The 23,107-nt window shown below is 42.0% G+C and overlaps 1 protein-coding gene across 2 annotated transcripts in view; it reads right to left on the bottom strand.

Moving 5' to 3' along the window:
* Window positions 1-73: 73 nt before the first annotated feature.
* The window catches only part of nlgn2b (neuroligin 2b), a 35,726-nt gene continuing 12,692 nt past the window's right edge, over window positions 74-23,107 (bottom strand). The window contains exons 4-8 of one of the 2 annotated variants that reach the window (XM_047607172.1): window positions 9,703-9,888; window positions 5,985-6,250; window positions 5,667-5,820; window positions 4,912-5,278; window positions 74-3,301 (exon numbers count right to left, since the gene is read on the bottom strand). In XM_047607172.1, the coding sequence (XP_047463128.1) occupies window positions 2,371-3,301; window positions 4,912-5,278; window positions 5,667-5,820; window positions 5,985-6,250; window positions 9,703-9,888 (1,904 nt within the window). In that variant the 3' untranslated portion in view covers window positions 74-2,370. The remainder of the gene's footprint in view (window positions 3,302-4,911; window positions 5,279-5,666; window positions 5,821-5,984; window positions 6,251-9,702; window positions 9,889-23,107) is intronic. The other variant, XM_047607173.1, reaches the window with a different exon arrangement.

Genomic DNA, 23,107 nt, shown 5'->3' with positions numbered 1-23,107 from the left:
TATTTCGTCGCCACCTCCTCTGAATCACTGTCTGAAATTGTCCAGTGTTGTCCTAATGTCACTGTTGTTTTTCTTTTCTTTTCTCTTTTTTTTTTTTTTATAGAGTTGTCCAGAGTGTGACCCGTCTCTGTGTCAATTGTGCGAAAGATGTGAAACGCGCATACAAGGCTCTCTGACCTTTTGACCATAAATATATCTCATCCGTTCTCCCGCCTTGGAAAGGGGGGAGAGTCATGAAACAACAAAAGAGCAGACGAAAAGATAACTGTCGGGCAGTCTCCGAACACTTGAAGCATGTGGTCAATGTCAGTCACAGACAAAAACCTTATTTAGACTATTCATTTAAAGTAGTCTCTCTCTCTCTCTTTTTTTTTGTAACTTAAAAAAGTGCTTCTTCAGGTGAGTTTGAGAGACAGTGACTGTGCGGTTGCAAAAGATAAACAGCGAAAAGCAAAAAGGGGAGGGAGGGGGGGTCAAACGAAAACTCATCAGTCTCTCTGGTAGTTTTGCGGCACAGCCTCAGTGTTAGGAAACGGGGGAAAAAAATAAGGAGGAAATATTTACTCTCTTTGTTATAGTTTTACACAATATTCATCTCTTAATACTTTCTGAAGTACCACAAAGTGCAGCTGATATTAAAATAGTAATGAAAATGATTTTCGAAATTAAAATAAAATTAAAAATAAATGAAGAACAAGGCAAATAATCAAGATTACAAATTCTTTTGTCCACACGCTTTAGAAATGAAAAAAAAACATCATGCAAATATTCCACGCAGCAAAGTAGTTAATAAAACTTTATATATATATTTTTTTAAATGAGGATATATTGAATCTGATTTCCCTTTAAAAAAGAGACCAGCCACAGTGCAACATTGAGTGTAATAAAAAAAAAGAAAAAAGAAAAAAAAGAAGAAGTGTGTGGTTCAAAAAGAAAGATGAAGGGGTTGGCACTTTTTATGATGGTAATTCCTTTTGTAAGATACAGTCATGATGGACCTCTCCAGACGCTCCACTGGACGCCAGTGAAAGAGGAACGTTATCACAGTACTTGGCACCAAGAATGCTGGTAAAAACGAGATATCAGAATATCTTTTTTTTTTTTCATTCATATCCTTACAATTTATTAATAATACATCATTTACATTTGTGTTTTTTGTATAAAAGACTCCAAAAGGAAAAGAGAGTCTAGAAGTGATTGCGAGAAAGAAGTTGAGATGGAAATGGAATACGTTAATGGTTTAATAAAAAGAGCTACAAGGGCCGATGCAGAGCGAGAGAAGGAGTGCGAGGCGGCGAGAAGAGAGAAGCAGTTAAATGAGCCGAGGTGGGGATACAGACAGAGAGATAATGAGCGAGTAACAAATAAAGTAATGGGCATGATTAGAGCCTGCGAGGCGGAGATGCAGCGAGCTCTAATGGGCAGCCTGGATTCCAGGTTGTGTCCCACAGGCCGAGTGGGACTCGGTTATTTCCTGTACCGTCTGACAGGTGAAGCCCCAATCTGGAAATGTCTCGAAAGCGAAAGCGAAAGTGAGTATACGGATCTTTAGGATGACAATTAGGTAGCATTATACCCGAAAACAGGTACACACATTTGTAAGTGGGAGAAATTAAGTTTTAGGATGGAAAAACTCATGCTTCGCTGTCAAATAGCGCTCATCCTTGCACTCCCAGCCGTGTCAATACATTACACACTAAACAGTAATCTCAGACAGCTGTTTGGACACAGTGCTCAACACAGGGTGCCAAATTTCACTTCCAGATTGGGCCTGTAAAGCTGCAATTTGTAAGTTTCGGGAAATCAGCGCTTTATGACAGGCAGCTTGTTGGTGCATATGTTGCCTCATACAAGCCGCTCGCGACTGTGTTTCACTAAATAACTAAAAGGGAACATTTGTTTTCTATGTTCAACATAGCTTTACACTGACACGTCAACACATGCGCAAAACAACCAAGCTACACATTAGATGCCTGACTGATTGTGATTTTCTCGAAACCTCTTCGAGGGAGAGCTCCACGGTTAAAGCTGCATGTTTGGTGACTGCTCCAAGTGCCGCATATTCAAAGAGCTTCGACGGGGAAAAGCAGTTTGTACCTTCAGCAGGATGACAAGCTTTTCAAAGAAGCTTTTCAATCAAGTCCCTTTTGTGTTATGATTACAGTCTAGAGGTATTTCACTGCTTCGGATCTTACAAAGTGCAGCTTTATTTGAGGGCTTAATGAGAAGAGACAAAACATATAGTGAAGAAGAAGAAGAAGAAGAAGAAGAAGAAGAAAAGAGGGCGATGAGAGTGAAGTTTGTATGGAGCAGTTTGTGTGGTGCATCTCTGTAAGCCCAGAGAGGGGACAGCAGAGCTTGTGCCTGGTCCTATACACGGGTGGTGGAGTGTTGGTGTGGCAGGGCATTGTTGCTGTGGCTGGGGACGGGTGTAGTAGATGGTGCCGGAACCGGGGGATAAGTGTTGAAGGGGTGGAGAGGCTGCATGCTGCTGATAGTGCTGGGGATCATGGTGATTGTATTGGCTGTCATCAATGGCACGTCCTCCGGAGCCCGTCGCAGGGCCAGCGTGTAGTCGGGTGGGCACACGGGGGGCCGCAGGGGTTCCAGGTCGCCGTGGACGCCGCGGGAAGGCAGGGGCGTCCCGTGCTCCAGCTCCACCCTCTGCTGCTTCATCTGAAGTGACATCAGCTCCTCCTCCTGACTCAGAGCCAGGTCATTGTGCGGTGGCGCCCCCACGACTCCCATTCCGACACCCATGCCCATCGTCGTGCCACGCTGCGGGGAGAGTCGGCGGTGGCGTCTCTGCATGAGTTCGTGGCGCTTGTCGCGCTTGTAGTAAAGTGCGGCGAAGGCGAGCACGTTCAGGAAAAGAAGAGAGGCGCCAACGGCGACGGTCACGCTCAGCTCGGTGGAGTAGTCCCGCGTCTCGCTGGGGAAGGGGGAATAGCGGGGTCTCTCCGAACCGTCGGGTTCAGGGTCCGGCGGATAGGTGGAGATCACGGGGTGCCGTGTGGAGCGGGTGCCTGGATGAGGGACCTTCCAGCGGCTGGTGCCTCCGGGCGGCAGTCGGGTCGTGATGGAGCTAAGGATTTCCTCGTGTAGGCTGTGGAGATGTGGCACCAGCTCCAGCCAAAAGGCCACCTTGTTGGCACGGTAGTTATCTCTGACACGGGGCTTCAGGCCAATATGCAAGTACTGCTTGTCTTTGGAGCTGAACTTAGTCCAGATGACCTCCTCGAAACGGTTTGGCTTCGTGTGGATAAATGTGGTGTCCTGAGGAACTGGCAAGTTAGGATCCCTGGAACACAGAAAGATCAGAATCACATCATTTTTTATGACAAATTATTAATCAGTTCAACGTCAATAGTATCATCTGTGTTTTTAATTCAGTAATCCAAGTAAACCAAACCAACAGGATTTGTTCAAGAAAGAACCGTTCAAAAAGGGCAGGGCTTTACTCGCATTAAGCGAATTATTAGGAACACCACACCACACTTGTTGAATGGACCTCAATTTGTTCTAAAAACTATTTCTATTCTTAGTCTCATGGATTCCACAAGCTCTTGAAAACCTTCCTATCAGATTCTTTTTCAGACGAACAAGAATGCCTCAGTGATTTCTACACATTCATCAACTTCACATTCAAGCTACCAATCTGCCATTCTGCCACCAAAGTCCGCCAAACTCTTTGTCATGTTTGTGAAAGTTTGAGATGACTTTTGATTTGAGAACCCGTCATGCTTGAAATAGCCATTAGAAAGTGGTAAATTGTGCATTGTGTGAAAGTGTACCAAGAAAAACACTCCACACTACTGACGATTCATGAAACGGATGATCAAACTGAACATGCTGTTTATGTACAGAACGGAACAGACAATTAAATGCAGCACTCTAACAATGTTCTATCAATTGAAATAAGTGTGAATGCATCCGGAGATTTCTGTTCTTAGCTGATGACAGTGGAAGCAAATAGCTCATCCAGTTCAGTGTTTGGTGTATTGTACTCTTTTCTGCTCAGTTTCTGTGTAGCCTTAGCATTAGCTCCAGTCTGGCTGTTGCCCTGCGACCTTTCTTCAGGCATTTCAGTCCCCAAAACACAGGGCATCATAGAGAATTCTTTGTGTTTAGCGACATCATATTTAAATTGTATACGCTGCTGTGCACACCAGTCTGTCATGTTTGAACACTGACATTAACTCCTGACTTGAACCTGCGTGAGTTCATGCATTGCACCGCCTCCACATGACTAGATGCTTGTATAATTGCATACATAAGCAGGTGTAGGTGTAGCAGGTGTTCCTAATAATGTGTCTACGGGAAAAAATAGTCCAAAAGCTACGCAGAAAGCCTTCCAGCTGCATCTTTCAGTCAAATACCTGACAAATGTCTGACGGAACTCATACGCTCCTATTTTAAGCTTACCGCTCATGTTTTACTTGAGCTATACACCCATAGAGCGAGCCAAAGCGTATTTTTACGCATCGAGTCTATCTTCCCACGTTTACTCAAAACCGCAGTGATGGTGAACCGGGATCCGAGCGTTTCCGTGTGGGTGACCCACAGCTCAGCACTGTGCCTGAAGGCCTCCCGCGTAGACGCAGACGGAGCACCAAAGCTGCTGCCGTTCTGCTAATGTGGTTCAGTGCATTCTGTGTAGACACGGCTTAAGTTACTAAAACTAAACGGACATTGTTATATTTTCACCTCCAGCAGAATTACAACGTGCTCTTTCCTGGGATAAGATTGTCATAATCACGTCCTATTTCTGACTTCCCAATTGGGTTAAGTGCTAAAGGTACAACAGACTCAGTTTTTCAGACAGTGAAACTGTGACATATTTAATTTTACACACAATCTGTTAATATTAAATTATGTTTTATTTCACTTGAAATTTGGCGTTATACTAACCCTGTCTTGGCAAAGTTGGTCCAGTACGTCATGACTACTGCACTGAGCATTACGTCATTCTTGGAGAAGTTACAGGGGAACAGGTCAGTGGCTCCCACCATGGGAATCCCAAACACATAGGGGATCTCATCTCCATGGGCAGCGTCAGCCCAGTCTGGCCTTGCCTCAGTCTGACAGTGGTGGTGGAAGGTATAGAAGTAGACAGGCGACTGGAACTCAGCATGCAGTTTGGCCGTGGCGACAGCCGGGGCCACCCACTGATGGTCCGTGAACAGCGCCAGGAGGGTCTTCCTACGCATGTCACTGTTGTCCCTGTCAGCCCAGTCTGTGTACATGAACTTTATGGTTTCCCTCAGGATATCTTTACCTTGGAAGAAACAAAAAAGGAATGTGAGTGCACACGCAGTGGTCTATCTGCCACATTAGGAGGAAGGCTTCAAGGCTAAAACGTGTTACATGAAAGACTCTCACAAAACACTTGTGTCAAACCCTGTGCATGGTAGCTACAGCCATAGAAGATAACACTGTATTAATGTCATGCACGGATGGGGGTAAAATGCTAACTGGTTAGTACGCCAATGGCATGCCAGGCTTTATTATTCCTGACCCTTGCCTTGCAGGCTGAAGTGGATGAGTGTGTCCAGTTACAAGCACAAACTTAAACCTCCCAACCATAAACAGCACAACATGTGGAAATCTACATTTCAGCTTTAAATTAGCCAATAATTTTGAGACAAAACAGGGTAGGATCTGACCATCAGGGTATCCATAGAGATTGTCCACAAAGTTGGAGATAGTGTAGTCAAAAGAGGCGGCCGATATTCCATCCTCTCCTTCACTGTCATCCACGAACTTCAGGCCCTCCCCCTGGTTGACCCCGAGCAGTATGTCGTAGTTGAGGAATTCGCCCTGGCGTTCCAACAGACAAACAACATGACATAAAATAAGAGAATGCAGCGGCACTGATAGGAGAGTATTCACTCATCAGTTAGAGAAAAAAAACCCTGACATGTTTGGTAACACAATAAGTTAAATTATTCACCGGATGGCTGTCAAGAGAAATCACCGCTAACCTGCTGCATGAGGATCTCTGGGTCGTCCGGCACCACGTCTCCGTCTACCACGGGCCCAAAGGCGATGTGGTAGCGTGCAGGCTGGATGTCCTGGTCCACCAACTCCCGAAAACTCTTTCTCCGCAGGCAGTCCACCAACTCAGCCATATCGCCCAGAGTGCAGCCGACCTTCTTCGCCAGGATCTTGGTGTACATGAGCGGTCGGTAGTTGACTGACCAGCTGGAGATGGCTGAGCCACTCTGAGCTATGGCCCTCTGGAACAGGCCTGCACAACGAACGACCACAAGCAGAAGATATGTGGGAATATTCAAAAACTTAATCTAGATCCATTTAGATGTGTTTTTTCTTCTTTCTGACACATTTTTTGCAAGCAGCTGAGGGGGCCTTAAAGACCTTACAGAAGGAGCACAATAAATAATGCATATTTGGGAGGAGGCGCAATTGTACAATGTTAGATATGAAGCAAGGCGAAGTAGACATTCTACTGCGTCTCATAGCTCGATAAAATCTTCATGAACAGTTGGTGTACAAAAATGAAGTGTTTCCACCGCATACAACGCGAAATAGCAGCAAGGAAAACGTCGACAACTCTTCGCGAGGCGGTGGGCCAGTCGGATAAAGCGAGAAGGGAAGACGGGCGACAGAAAGAGAAAGAAAACGGCTCGCGCTGTTTGCGCCGCTGCACTGTTATGTAAAGTGGCTTGCTGTCCCCCTGTTTTATCTGCAGATTCTGTCATTAATAATTAAGCCCCCCCATATTCTGCATGTGCCCCGCCCCCGCTCCTCTCCCTGTGAAATCAATTAAGAAGCCTCTCAGCTGCAGCTTCAGCTCGACTCCTCATCTCATCTCTCCTCTGAACACACACACACAGACGCACACACGGCACCTTTAAAAACCGCGCACCCTCCAACTTTTACTGCACTTTGCGGCATTAAAGCCTGCCTTCAAAATGGAGTACAGAAAATCTAGGCATAACAGCTCATTTCGATTTTTCTTGACACCGCACAAACTATAGCGAAATCTGGACCAAAAATAATTCTACATTAAGCAATGATAGAAACAAACCCTTAAAGGAATATTATAATATGAGAACACATGGAGATGAAAGCTGATGGGTGTGACCAGTATTACATGAAGTCTCCTCTCAGGTGCGCGTATTTGTCTTTGTCTACGGGCCGCATGCAGCATAGTTAACAAGAGCTGGCAACATGACAAGAGCTAACACCTTGGCAGATTAAAGCCCATCTCTGAATCGCTTTTCCATCTCCTCCTGAATGTTTCCTGACTCGTGACAGACAAAAAAGATGTGTGTTCCCTCGCACGCACACACTGAGGATCTGCTTCCTACGGTACGTCTAAACGTGACGGTTTTTATAATCTGCCCAAGGACAGTCTGTCAGAATGAAGGTTACCAGTTTAGTAATAACATAATCTGAATTCTTGGTAGAGCACAAAATGCCATTCACCTTCTCAACTCTACCGACCAAGATCACAGCAGAAGATTAGTGACCGAGCATCTGGTGGGTATTTTAAAAGGCACGCCGTTCAAATTAAGTGAACACAGTCTTTAATAAATAGCATTCTGATATATATTCCCAATATTCCCTGTATTGGGCCAAGCATTTTACAAGATTAATTTCAGTTTTTTTATGCTGCATTTTCAGTGCTGTTATTTCATCACATAAAAGAACAATACAGCCATCACCTGCATTTTAAAGCTGTGCTTTCATCTGCTACAGAATATCTAAATCAGTTTCACAGTAGCACGCTGTCAAAGAAATGTGACACAATGTGACATACTCAAGGTTTCCAGGTGCACAGCAGGTGTGGAAATAATGACTGTTATAGTAGTGACCAGGAGAAGCCATACAAGTCAGTCTGCATGGCTGTAAGTGCTGAGCTCACAGCCATTGGTAGAGAGATCTAGCTGGCCCACACCAGAATCCATTATCTGCAGAGGAAAACTGTCAGATGTGGAAACAGTGCCAAGGAGACATTTAAAAAAAAAAACCTAAGCCAGAAAGGAGACTCAATACATCTGGTCATTTCATCAGATGAAGGGATTAAGGGATTAATGAGTAACAATCAATAATCGTTGCATAATGTCAAGTGTGAGCAAAATTTACTTTTGAAAAAGTTGTATTTCTTTCACGACTTCACCAGCTGCCAAGGTGCATGAAGGAGGAAAAAGCAAAAGAACAAAATGTACTTTTGAAACGAGAAAAAGAAAGAAACATAACCAAATATTCATTTATAGGTTCACGTATATGTATTCACACAATCTGCTCGGAATCGTGGACTAAACCATGGACTTTGACTAACACTATACACCGATCAGGCATAGCATTATGACCACCTTCCTAATAATGTGTAGGTCTCTCTTGTGCTCTGATGAGTTGTGACTCATCAGAGAATGGACATGGACCTTCTGAGGGTGTCCTGTGGTGTCTGGCAACAATATGCTGTTAATGGGGGTCTTTGGGTTCTATGGGTTGAGAGGAGGGGTCTCTGTGGATCATCACACAGATGCTTGATCAGTTATGGATCTAGTGGATTTGGAGGCCAGGTCAACACATTGTGCTGTTCTTCATGTTTGTAAGTTGTGCCTAAACTGTTTTTTTGTGTGGGTCCGTGTCAGGCTGCATCCTACTGGGGTGGAAAACATGGTAAACTCCTTGCTTTGTATAGCTAGAAAAGAAGTACAATGAGTTTTTTTCAACAAAAAAAATCAAATTTTACGCAAAAAAATAAAATAAAATAAATTAAACATGACATGTGTCTAATATAGTTTTTAGAAGTCATCACGGGTAATGACCAAAGGAGCGCATTTTAACTGCTCATCATCTATCAACAGGATGGATTTTTGTGCAAAACAGTCGACGCCGTTTAACTGGTTGTATAGGACGCATCTTGTACTGAAAGTCACCTGTATGCCAGCATCTGGCTCAACAAAGACAAAAACATTAGCAGGTACTCTTAATGGCATTTTAGAGTTTCCTGGAAGACAATTTGAAAATGCTGATGACTCATTCTTCTCTGGGAGAATCATTATGTCCCTCCCTTTCTCCCTCTCCGTCTACACAAGCAGCAGCGGTGAGTTTGACTCTCAGCTCGAACATGTACGGCCTAACCCAAGAAAAAAAAAGAAGAACACATTCATGCTCAGGGTCATCCCTATCTATCTGTGTGTGTGTGTGTGTGTGTGTGTGTGTGTGTGTGTGTGTGTGTGTGTGTGTGTGTACGTGTGTATAGGAGGCATCTCTTCTTAATGCTTTGTCCAGACAGGATTAGTGTTATTGGAGAAGGACAATTCTGTCAGTGCAGTTCGGTGATCTTAGCCCCAATGACGTTATTTGGGATTATTACAGGGTGTGTGTCCCAAGATGAGTAATGGTTTTTACTCCAAAAAAAACAAAAAAACAACTGATTTCACCCATCTGGCGACTCCAGCAGCCTCTATGCTGACACTCTGGATTTCTTTCACATTACTCAGTCTTTACAGCAATACTATAATGCTACAAGTGGAGAGTGATGCATTTCTGTTGACTGCATCCCTAGACTAGGGGGACTAATATTGCGATGTATCTTTATCAGGTTTAGGCCATAGACTGTAACGCCCAACGTGCCATGTAAAGAAATACACTCACCACACTGGTGATTTCTTTTGAGCAGGGTATACGACCACCAATGTGGCACTGACAGTGACAGAACCTTACCCTCGGAGTGGTGGGAAAGGATGAGAAGGTTCACACAGGCGGCACCAGCCCCTGAGCCAAAGATGGTGATTCTATCTGGGTCTCCTCCAAAGTGGCCAATGTTTTCATTGAGCCAGCGCAGGGCCTGGATCTGGTCCAACAAGCCATAGTTCCCCTTAGCAGACTGGTCCCCTGTGCTCAGAAACCCTGCAGGGCAAATTAGAGGAAACACAGAGAAAAGAAAAGAAAGTGAAAATACTGATTATGTGCGAATGGGGGAGCAGGTCAGAAATTCAGGAGGCATGAGTTTTTTTTGTTTGTTTTTTTTTTTTAATATCCCACACAAACGGAAGATGGCATCCTGTTATTATCAGTAACTTCTCAGCCTCCAACTCACTGAGAGTCTGAGGAGATTTCACACCGAAAAGCTTGCCAAATTACTCATTTCTAATACCCACGCTCAAAATACGACACAGTTAAGAGAACTTGTCAGCAGAGAGAGGAGGAGAGCAACAGAAGGCATGTTTCACCTACTTCCAGGACACACATTTACACAGTAGGTGCACACCCACAACAAGATAAAATAAACTGAACAAAATGCCAAACGCACACGCAGAATGCTTTGTTCTGAACTACCGTCCTTGACATGCAGTTTAGGCAGCACCGAGCGATTTCACCTTGCAACAAACTTGTCAATTTGTTTTTACTGTGAGGACTTCAAAAATTGGAAAGGATTTCCGTAAACTGCACACACAGATCTAAACGGCACAAAGCCTCGATCATACTCGATGATGTTAAGCGGGATGCACCTGACATGAATTCTGGGAAACATGCGAGACTGTCAGTACACCAGGGAGAGACACATGTTGAGAACGTCCCCAACGTTCTTCATAACAGATGTCTTTGTTTTTGTTCTCCACAAAACAGACCGTAACTTCCCAGTTCAAGAATTCACCTGGTGGTCAGGTGGGTAATTACTAGGTATAAGATAAGTTTGTCTTTATTCATATGAAACTTAAGTGTAAAAGGTTAATTTAAAAGTAGACCAGTGTAAAAAAAACTTTGCAAATCTGCAGTGACTGATTTTGACCACCTGGGGGCAGCAGAAAGAATCTGTGACAAGACATGATAAATTTCTTCTTAGATCCCTGTGGCTTCAAAGAACCTTTAAAAGTAAAACAACAACAACAAAAGGAACTGTGGTGTCCTTCTTCTACCATTTCTACATACGCCACGTGGTCCACTGGGAATTTAAAAATATCAACAAGGGTTGAGGGTTGAGGGTTGAGGAAGGTCTCAGCTTATATCCAACAATGGTTTTGCGGCTTAAATGGATAAGATGATGAGAAATTGTACAACATCAGTCATCAGCCACTAACAATCTCATCGGAAATGTGGATGGCAGACTTCCAGATAATAGAATATTACATAACACAATGGATTTTCGAATGTCATATATGAGATGCATGTGTGCGTGAGAACCTGGTTGGGAAGACAAGGTCCACTCTGAGCGTCTTCTTTTACCAGAAGTGAAGGTGAGATTTGAACCATCAGTTTTAATATCTGTTAAATGGATTACGCTAGCTATATATAGTAGGCTAGCCCAGAGGGTTTACTGTCTCATCAGTTAAAGTGTAATCATCCTATTTTTTAATTCTTAAATTCAAGCATGTGTGATGTTTATCCAGCTGGCCCAGATGATTCTACAAGCAGTTCAGGACCTGACATTATCTTATAATCTGGGCTAAACCTCCGTACATAGCACAGTCTGGGGCAGATTTTTCAGCCAAGTGTCAGAAGGTGTGAATGTGGGAAAAATCAGTCCCAAACCCCTGTAGTCTGAGTAAAGCTTTTGAAAACAGTGATGTCAGTTTGTTTGTGCTGTTAACTGGTTTAAACCCAAACTGTAAATGAAATGGGTGGGAAACTGCTGATTGGCAAAAGAAGGAAGCGTCTCAGAGACCAGAATTAGCCTTCAAGCAGAGACCTAAAAAGAAATTTGGACCAAGAAGGCATTCTTCCAAATTCTGGAAGAATAAATGCTGCTGCTAAGTAAAGACAGCTGTGTATGAAAGACTGTTTATCGAAGAGCAGCAAACGTTTGTTGGACTCTGATCAATGATTCACTGAGCAGTCTGATGAGCACAGTCATGGCAGTCATCTTTAAAAGGACATAACGAAACACATCTGGCACGTTTGGAGAAAAAGTGGCAGGGTTTTTCACAGATGCACGAATGTTATGAATACAATAAGCAGAATGCTTGCGTCTTACCTTGAGCAGAAGTGAGACAGCAGGAATTAAACGGGGCTTTTTCTGTCCTAGGACAGTTTGAGGTACGGAGAGACACCGGAATGTCAGTATGTTTTGTACCACCCCGCTGAACACGTATCCTTTATTATTTGTACAGTATGTCACCTAAATAAGCAGAGCTAGTGAATAAATGTTTACCTTTGCAGGGCTATGCCCAGTCTAACCTTGTATATGCAGCATATACCACTGTACACAAGGTCACAGCCTCAGTCTGCTATGATGTTCCTCTTGAAGCACGCATTCAAGTGTTTAACAAAGATACACAAAAAGAAGGCACAGAAGTGACTGACTTAAGCCATGTGCTCTAAAGGGCAGTCGGAGAAGAAGTGGGACAGCTGTAAAGTACATCACACACGGACAGATGGTCGGAGTTCAAAGAGTCAGCACGTTTTTTAGGGCGAGGAACAGTAAATTAAGTTTTATTGTCAATGCTTATAACGTAAGTGATGGCGTTGATGATGATGATGGTGATGATGATGATGATGGCAACAGCAGCCGCGATGATGGTGGTGATGATAACCTGCCAAATTGACCTTTCCAGAACAGTCAGCGTGACACAGCGCGCGTCTCTTTCCACACTCTTCACTGTACTTGCACTACAGTTAACAGCACTTGAAGCCTGGAGTGTTTTGGTGGGTTAACCTACATTAATTATGATTCATATTACAGAGACTCCACATACTCTGTCAGATATTCTGTACATATATATATATATATATTTTTTTTACTAAATGGCTATTTTGCGTTGGTTCACATTTGGACAGTGTTAATAAATGTTAGCCACAAGTGTTATTTTTGTTTTATGGGAGAGGGGCCGAAAGTATTTTGTAAATTTAGTAATTTCTCACATTTAATGAACAAGAATATTGTGTGAAAAACAATATAAAGATGAACAGGACACTTGTCAGAACCCAAAAATAATACTAATTTAATTTTTATTTTTTAAACAGAGACTATACAAAGATACGAGCTAAACATCTAAGGTCATGACAGTCAGATGCTCATGTTCTTTTTACATTATCTCACATTCACAAGTAAATGGAAATCTATAATCTGTCACGTCTGATATGTGAGAAATATGCATTCACAAACCGTGACACAGTCTGGAGTGGGCAATAATCTTTCTTCTTTAATAATGATAATGAGATAATGATCAGGAGAGACCAAAGTATTATTAAATTGTGATCTAGAGATAATAGGTTTGCCAGATTTATAAGAAAGAACAGCTGCTCCCTGCTTCCACTGTGCAGTGTTTGGTGGATTATTAAAAACATAAATTTAAATATCATTGGCACAGCAGAAATACTACCTTGAAGGGATTACAGGCAGTAATCAATATATAGTTTGCATGTTAGCATGTAATTGTATTATCTTTAGATCATTCCAGCAATTGACTGGCTTTAGCCTGATGCGACTCTGACCTGGTAATGTATCAGCGCTGACCTGTGCCGCTTATCAAAACCATGGGCATGTGGAAGTGTCTGCTGCCCAGCCGTGCTGAGCTGCCTGCCACGGTTGCCTGGCAACTGTCCAGGGCTTCAGGCAAAATGATATGGACAGACACTCACAAAAGCACTTGCATACACACATCCGAGCAGCACTTCCATATTCAAGTAGAACGGCAACATTGCACGCGTCCGTGAACTTAGAAGACAAAGTCAACGCACGCATGTGCAGTGCAGCGTGTCAGCTAGCAGGCTAGCTTGAGCTAGCGCCTCCTGCTGCAATCCTTTTGGAAGGGCACAAAAAAAAGATGGGAAACCTGGTTTATCTTCCATCGCCAAAGATAAGTCAAACAAGTTCCCTTCTCCCTTTTCTTCCAGTAAGTTTTCTTTCTGATCCCCCCTCCCATCTGCTGACTTGGGCTTACTTCTGACTTTAGAGCTGAGAGCAGCAGTTTATGAGGCTGAACTCATGCATATTCAACACTTGCTTTAGGTAACGGCCGAGGAACTGAGAGGAGAGTCATCAACCTCTAAGTAAAGATACAGGGTGAAGACGGTGAAATGAATGGATGAAAGGAAACAGAGGCGTAGTGAGCAGCTAATGGAGGGAAGTTTAAAACAGAAATGGTTACAGTGTATTGTGTTCATTAACTGCATACTCTTCCATTATCAAAAAAAAAAAATCTTTTCTAAAAGTTTATTTTATGAGTTCATGAAAGCATAACACAAAAACCAGTAGAAGCACTTGGCCTTTCTCTAATGAACACCGACGAGATGAGTCATGGCAAGAGCCATTTTCCCCTATTGATATTGCATCCGCAACCGGAAGATATTTTACCATAGTGATGTATCAAATGGATTGTTTTTTGAGACAGAAGAAGTTCATTATATAAAAAAGCCACATCAAAACAGAGAGAAACTGAGTTTCCAGAATTGTGTACAAAATAAATTCGCACTCCAGAGCTGAATTGCAGGCAGACATCTGACTGTTTGACTGTTGAGATGGGAGCATACGTCTGCAGAGTAATATTTAGGACTGGACAGAATGAATGTAGCAGGTCACTGCACATATTCTCTCAACAGAGAAATAAGGGGAGAGGGAGATAAATAAAAAATAAAAAAATAATCCAGAGGTATAAGATAGGTATTTTACTGAATATGACCCAAAGATACTATTAGATCCTAAATGACAGAAAGGTGAAAGGAATACAGTGAAGGAGATAACTGATCATTTGACCGTGACGTCACACAGGACATGATGTGAGAAGTCAAGATCCAGGGAGCAAAACAAAGCTTCCCCGTTTCTCTGTACGGGAGTCACTAAATAACCAAGCACAGGTGGAGACACTATTACAAAAAAGGAAAGAATAAACCTGAGCAGATGGTGAATGTCTCCTGCACTGAAGATGATTGGAACAGAGTGGATCTGATCATTCAATACTACTCAGAAAAGTTGGGGATTATCTGCGATGTATGAATGTAACGGTGGATGATATGACAGGAGAAAATCACAATGGAAAATTCTCTTACTCAAAGATCTTTTTTAATTCATTTACTTTTTTTTAAACACAAATCTGTTAAATCCCCTAGTTGGCAGTAGTAAAGGTACAATCCAAAGACCTGCTGGCAGGTCCATTTCAATTACGTATCATTATATTGTAATTGGGCTTCCTCCTGTTGAACTAATGCGATTTCAGCACAGCGTCCATAGGTCTTATATGTCGTTGAATTTATTACCTCACCTATCTCATTTGATTTTTAGTCGCAAATGTACGCTCAAGCGGCGCCGAGCTGTGCAATAAAATCAGGCTGTCCCGCAAATTTGTAAAGCAATGCTTCAAACATCACTCTCACAGACACAGAGATGTTTCGAAGCTTCTCAAAGAAACATCTACTTACATCAAACAGAATTCAATTTTAATCATCAAGTTAACATATAGTCTACGTTAAGTTAAGGCATCTCAACACTTTTTATATCTGAGTCACGTTCATTTCCTAACTAATACTACAAGTAACTGATTACATTTAACAGTCACATAAAGGATTTAGCATTTAGCAAATTGGTTTAAGTAGTTACTTTTTACAGTGTGCGAAATTTTGATAAACATGATGATTTTCAAGCAAAGTTGGGAACATAAGAATTGCACTTTAATTTAAATTTTTCAGAATTTTGTGAATTTCTTTTAAAAAAAATTCCAGTTTTATGTAGAAAACAAGGGTCAGTGAAGTTACCGGATAGCAGGTTCCCTGGACTTAAGTGGTAAACAACCATTAGAACATAAGTGCTGATTCAGGCACTTGTCAACATACACATTATCACATTAGACAACATTATGTGATGTTATGACTTCCAGAAAATCTTGACATCTTGTTTTCTTGACAAACATCGTAATATACCTTCAAATAAGTGTCGGTGCCAACTGGCAACCTGTCCAGGGCGTACCCTGGACAGGCTCCAGCCACCTGCGACCCTCTACAAGATAAGCTGTTACAGATAATGAAGGGTTGGAGGTCTGCAACACAAATTAGGTGAGGGATGTATGGCTGATATTTAAATACACTAGAGACCTGGACAATGTCAGACAAATTTTGACAATTAATGTGATGTGTAAGACATTTTGCTTAGTATAAAGTATCTGTCTTACATTTGACACTTTAGCTACTATTCTATCTCTTAAGCCTACTATTTAAATATGTAGTCTTTAGTTCCATCATTTGGCCTGTAACTGATTCTATCGAAAATCAGACTGAAACTGAGACAAGATTACTGTTATTTTATTTCCTGTCATGATAGTCGGTGCATGACCACCAGGCAAAACATGGGGAAAGAAGGACTGCATGCAGAGTGGGACGTCTGAGGATCTATGCATAGAGTGGGAGGTGTGTTTTATCTGTGTTTAGAGACAGCTGAGCTGTGAGAAGGCAGCGGACTCAAATTAATTGACAGCTCTGGCTAAAAATACCATTTATGTCATATTAAAAAAGGACGCCTTTGAGAACAACAGGCAACACAATGTGAACGGACTCCCAAGGCTCTCTGAGCAGAGCAGTATTTTGTGTATACACTGACATTGTTTGACATGATTGCGTTCATGGCCTCGGAAAAAACAATGGTGTGGGTTAAGTAATGGATAAAGTAGTGTTGTTAGTAGTGTCATCCTTTCACTAAAACTAATGTTGACGGACAAACTGGTAATACAGCAAGCCAGAACGTATATATTCATGAGTATGAGTATACATCATTACTAAGTTTAGTGAGGTTTAAAACACTAAGACATTGAAATAATGTTACTGAACATTGTCTTATTGTCTGTTTCTCTGTTTCTACGAACATCTGAAAATCTCCTGATAAGGCATAAACTAACTAACTAAAAAAAGTCACAGATAAACACTATGTGCAGATGATAAATTCATGAGGTGACTGTAAACGTAGCTCCAAATGAACGTTGTTCCATATCTAGTGTATAGATACGTAACTTACCGCCCACAGGTCAGGACTGGATTCTGGATTCACTCAGAGGAGATGCAAATTCTGCTACGTAAAGTAAAACTTTTATGCTAACAGAGCCCTACACGGTTTGTAAACAATGTGATGTTTTTTGAGAGGTGGGGTTTAACTGAATACAACACATCTCAAACACTATAGCTTGTAAACAGCAGTTACCATATTTCAATGCCCATTTTAGAGAATATACTACTACACTCACTCCCTGAGACCATAAGTGTTATTTTAAAAAGTTGAGGGATGGACGATTTGACAAATTTCGTTAAGTTAATCATTATTTATATAAGGACTGCTGACCATGCAATGGCCAGACGTTTACACGTACCTAACTGAGAAAACTAGCATCTGCATGAAAGAAAAATTAAAGGCATACAAATCATTTGATGCCTATAACCATGACTTGAATGGACATATGCAAGATTTGCAATAGATGACTTTTGTCCATACGAGGGGCTTTCTTCATCAATTGAAGCCTTTTAAAGATATTACAAGAAGTAAGAAGAACCACTGTGGAAGGTTAACGTAGCAACTTCTGCTCGAACCCCCGGAAACATGCAACTTACATTGTGTTACCTAGCGGTTAGCATTAGCGTCAATGTGTAATAAGAATCCCCTAAATAATGATTAACTTAATGTAATTTCAGTCACGATTTATTCTAACCCATAATGTTATCAAGGCTGAAACTGATGATGCATTACATATTGATCTGACCTGATATGTGTTGTGCCGTGTGCCGTTGTTGATGATTGTCAATCCTTTCTTTTAATTGCCAAAGCCAAACCAAAACTGTCTGCAACTGGCAGTGGCTGGTATGTGATAAAACTTCAAGTTAGTGTATTTGATCTTTCAGCAAGGCGACATTTTCATGGTGAAAGTGACCGTGTTCGCTTCAAGCTTCCCTCTGTTTTGCCTCCAGCTAACATCATGACGTCAGTATGTCTGGTAACACAATATTTGGATTTAACTATAGAGCGTGTTCCAACTGATACAGAGATGAGCACATAATGCCTATTGATTTGATTGGCCTGGCAGTTTTCGGGTGGAGCATAGTCAGTTTCAAACGGAGAGACACCAGGCCAAGTTTCTATCAAAAGAATTTAGTGGGTGGCAGAAGTAGGGCTGGTTTCCAGGGTATTTTCAAGATATTGCCACTAAAATGTGCCTGCTTTAAAGAATCGGCTTCTTTTTAATCTCCAAGAGAAAACATATGAGCAAAAAGTGTGAATATTAAAAGAAACCTTTGGTAGGATAATAACCTACTTAAGGTTAATTCATATCTTGAATTGGATAGTGTACAGGAGGAGGTTATTAAACGTGGTGCCATTTTCTCCTATATAGGTTACTTGACTACTTGCAAGTAAAAAGCTGAAATTAGGAAGAAAGTGTGGAGAAACGTTTCCAGAAGAAGCGTTTCATCTCTCTTCCTGAGGTGAAAAATGTTCTCACTCTCACAGCCCACGATGGTGGGCCTTTCCCCAGAGTTCATTAATTAGTTAATTAGTTAATTAGTCTGAACAGATGGCTATGCAACACAAATCAGAAGGCTCTCTGGGCCCGGAGCAGGAGGAAGGTAGGAGAAGGTGAGCAGAACAGCGATCTGAAATCACAACTGTCACCAAACCTCTGAACCGGGCTGTGTGCAGCGGCGCATTTTCTCCTCATTCACCCGTTTTTATTCCTCAGCGACAAGGCGTACCGTGAATTGATGAGAAAATTCCTTAAAGTATATAATTTGCTGGAAAATTACACGTGTATCTGTCAGACTGGAACGAAAGCGTAAAGCGTTCAGCCATATGCAGGGGTGCTGCGGTCACACTGCAGGAGCATTTATTCGAATGAATACTTTGCATCGCTGCAGATTTAAAAAAGCATTCCAGAAGGTTTATTTTTAGACTGCTCCCATCTCCCCCCCTTCTGTTTCCTTTTCCCTCACTGTCTCTCTATGATTCTCCCTCGCTCATCTGTCTCCATTCCCTGCTCGCTCTTCTTCCCTGATTCCTGACTCCGTATCACTCTCTTAAAGGCGCAGCAATCGTATGAAATGAGGTTGGCATGTGTAAGCTCCTGTGTGTGTAAGTACAGGATAACGCTAAAGATTAGAACATAAAACTATTAAAATATGGTATGCCTCTGTTTCGCGCTTGGACTAAACTGCACAGTGTCAGAGAGGGGTGCTATTAAAAATTCAGATGGATAGTGCATTATTCATATATGTATTTTACGCACAGCACGCAACCAATTACTACACACACACACACACACTATCGTATACACAAGAAGGAGTAGAGGAGCACACAGGCAAACATGCATGCTCGTGACACGCAAAACACGCAAACACATGTGTACACACACACAAGGACATGCGCCTTACTACAGTAACCCATTTGAAGCATATCTGAGAGAGGAGAGAGCACATTCGCCCACATACCAAAATTCTCAACAATGTTAAAGGAATCGAGGACACTGCGTCATCCTTCATAATCAGTCAGCAGGATCAACCTCCACCTCTTTGTGTGTGTGTGTGCACTTGTATGTATTTTAATGACAGCGCGTAGAGGTTCAGGGTTATGAACATACTGTCCAGTGCACGAGTGCACTTCAGATATCTCCAACATGAATCACAGCAAAGATGTCCGTGTAAATCGGCCACCGTTACCCTCTGGAAACAAGGGCAAATTGTGTGGAACAGAAGCACGTGAAGATACCACTGAAGAGCATCAGTGCAGAATTTTTTACAACATTACAATCCTGACACCAAATTGTGAGCTGAAAGTCAAGCTCAGCTTGTAATGGGCAGGATTTGCTGCAAGAAAAAGTGAACTAATAAAGCCAGAATCGAAAAAGATAATGCAGCAGGTCCAGGTCCTCATTTCACTAACTCTCAGTTTGTCCTTGCCCCTGTTGCCTCTCCACTGGCACTGTCAATAACAGTCTGGATCACGTTACCCTCTGTTAATGCTCACTGCAATTCTTGGACTGCATCCTAAACTACTTCCATTTCTCTGTTTATCATTATTCTGATATGTTGAAACAGGCGTGATGCAATAAACAAGATCTGATTACCCAACCTGGCAACCACAATGACTGACACAGAGTGTCTGTGTGCAAACACCTCCAAAAAGATGATGGCGAATGCAAATACTTGACTCCACTGATATCCCGCAAGCACAAGGGCTCGGCGCACACACACACATGCACGCACGCACACACACACACACACGGCTCAGCCCACACTCACACAGGCCATGCAAGCACTGCAAATCTCCACCACAATGAACAAACAGAATACCCCTTAATCCAAAAATACACTGACAGACACACATTTCAGCTCTGTTTGCAGTGGCTGAATGTACACCAAAGGCACTAAGTCGCGTCTCTGAAGTGTAGTGAGTCAGGTCCTACCTGTTGTCTCTGCGTCTCTGCACTAGAGCACATTAATACAACGATTAATTAAGCTGAGTGAACTCAGTGAAATCACCTGTTTGTGTTTTATTGTGAAATCCCGGCTGCACAAATAACAATCGTTTGACGGATTAAGGAGTAGCTGGTGAAATCTGAGTTTAGTTGTGAAAATGATAACTCAAGATTAACTAGACCTCATTGTGTGCAATTTAAAGACTGTGAGAAAACGCTATATGACTGTTTAGGGGACCAAAGTCCCAAATTAGCAATACACTGTAGCATATTAGAGTCTATAATATCGGGCATGCTTTAGAGTTCTACTACCTGAGATGATAATGTTTCAGAACCTGTAAGGTTCAGGTTGGGTTTGACTGTAGTAGTTTTCACATGTAATACTAAAATGTTTCTCTCTGATTGCACTAATCTTTTGTTTTCAGGACTGTAACATGTCCTAGCTACACATGCGATGTGTGTGTCAGTGGGAAAAGTAGTCACTACATTACATTAGCACTTCGCTCAAATCATCAACAAGGGATGAAATAAAGCAAAAATATGGCGACGTCTCAGGAATGGTTCAGGTCTTATTTAGCAGTAGTTGTCAAGTTAAATTTTAAAGACCACTGTTCATAACCACCAAGAAGAGACTTAAAGAGTTCGCCTTGTGAGGCAGCTGGATCCTTGTGAGAATGGCAATATCAAAAGATCTATGTGCTTAAGGACATGGCGGTCAAGATTCTGGAGATGACCGTTTATACAGAAAGGTTAGTGTGGATGCTGCTGAAGCATCCTGACGACTGACTCCTACTGGCTTGCTAACATCCACAAACCGCTGCTCCAGCTTCCACTGCATCATGCCATTAGTTGGTCTCATTGGTAAAAGCTTGGTTTATATGCCCACAAAGGAAGTAGCCCTTACATTTGTGCGGTGGTGTGTCTGCATTGATTTGTAATTATGCCACAAAAGCTGGTCAGCTGTGTTGAGTTTCCTTGTATACTTTAAACAATGGAATTGAAAAGTGGAAGTTAATAAATGACGAACAACAGTTTCTTTTACCAGTGCAACACACAAAAAAGACGAGGAGATGGCATGTAGACGGCAGAAGGAAAAACAACTGTTTTCTGTTGTGGTCTCCTCATTTCTGAGGAAGTATACGTCGGGCTTGGCAGTACCTGGGGCCTTTATGGTCATGCCCCACATCTAAAACAAGACCCTAAATCGGGCTTTAACCTGTGACGGACAGTGAAGATTCGTAAGTTCATCCAATAACAAAAATATTTTTTAGTGCTGCCCTTTGCCAAATGGCTTCCAAGGACGACGCCTCAGATGGTTCTGTGTAACAAACCATCTGGTGAGTCATGTTATTAAAGCGTAACAGAACACTGAATTCACTTTTAGAAAACGATGTATTGTAACTTTATTATGCTATCTATTGATCCAATTCCATAGTTCATCATAACAGACTGTGTTTTCCTTTCTGTTGTTTCCTCCCTCCTGCGCACCTATTCTCAAAGTAAGGTCTTGCCTCTTCACAGACACTGCCGAAGAAAAATAAACTGGCAAGGTTTCTTCCCTTTACAGACCCACAACTCTGAGGAAAAAGTGAATTGTTCGCAGGGTCGGGATTCGATTGTATTATCGAATTTGTGAAGAGGGCATGTTCACGAACACGGCGCCTGGTTGCTTTGTAAAGCCAAACATCGGCGCACGATCCACCTCATGAAACATCTGAATCTTAAGAGGTGTTTTCACACTGTTAAAAACTGACTCTAGATTAATGAGTGCCTCCTACTCACAGATGGCTAAGAGCATCTTAAAAACCCCCAGAACCCGGCAGGAGTAACCAAACATGACATGTTTCACTGGTTTTTATTGTTTTGTGTGTACTTTTATTATAACCGCTAATGCTCTATTAAGCCATGTCTGATGTAAAATGAATGAGAGATTTAGAATTATGCAATAAGACAATTAAACTAACACAAACACTGGGGATCTTTTTAGTTACTGTGGGCCTTAATTGCCTTCTCCTTTCTTCTTCCACATGCTCACATAATGTAATTTTGCGCAAAGTAACAGGTTAAGCAACTGCTATCTAAAATTTACTGTTTTAACTTACCGCCCTGCCTGAGCAAAGCTGATGTTTACAAGCTTTTTACACTCTTTAAATACAGCACTAATTGAAGTCAGTTAGTCTTCTTAGTGTTAATATAATCTATAGTGCGGCACTGGTTTGGGAAGTGTGTAGAAATGCTATCATATGTAGAAAACCCTGTCATGTTTGGATAGCAGCTTCTTCTCCATGTATGTTTTACATTTTCTATATATATATATTTTATGACATTTACATGTCAAAGGGAGAAAGGGCAAACAAAATAATACATAGAACACAAAAACAGTAGCTCCCTTGAGATACCACCCCCCCATTTACACCTGTCTTTCTTTTATACATGCTGCCAGCACTTTCCCTTACATGTCCTTCCTGCTGTGGCCTGTCAACACTGCAGGAACCATTAAAAGAGACTTACTACTTCAAGTTGAAACTCAAATAGCGTCTTTAGACTATTTGCCATTACTGGCATAAAGTGACTTCCATGCGGCCCGTGATGTTTGCTCAGAGTCAGACAGGTTGAGAGCTACTACACAACCCTGCAGATGAAGGAGTTTACATTTTGACTCTTGCACACTTTGTGTTCAAAAGAGATATGTTCTGAAGGAGCAATAAGCTGGATGTGCCAACTTTTCCAGAACACGCATTCTGACATCA

This window comes from Mugil cephalus, chromosome 15 (assembly GCF_022458985.1).
Source record: "Mugil cephalus isolate CIBA_MC_2020 chromosome 15, CIBA_Mcephalus_1.1, whole genome shotgun sequence".
NCBI lineage: Eukaryota > Metazoa > Chordata > Actinopteri > Mugiliformes > Mugilidae > Mugil > Mugil cephalus.
The sequence above is the reverse complement of the archived record's forward strand: the minus strand, read 5'-3'. Positions and strand labels throughout refer to the sequence as shown.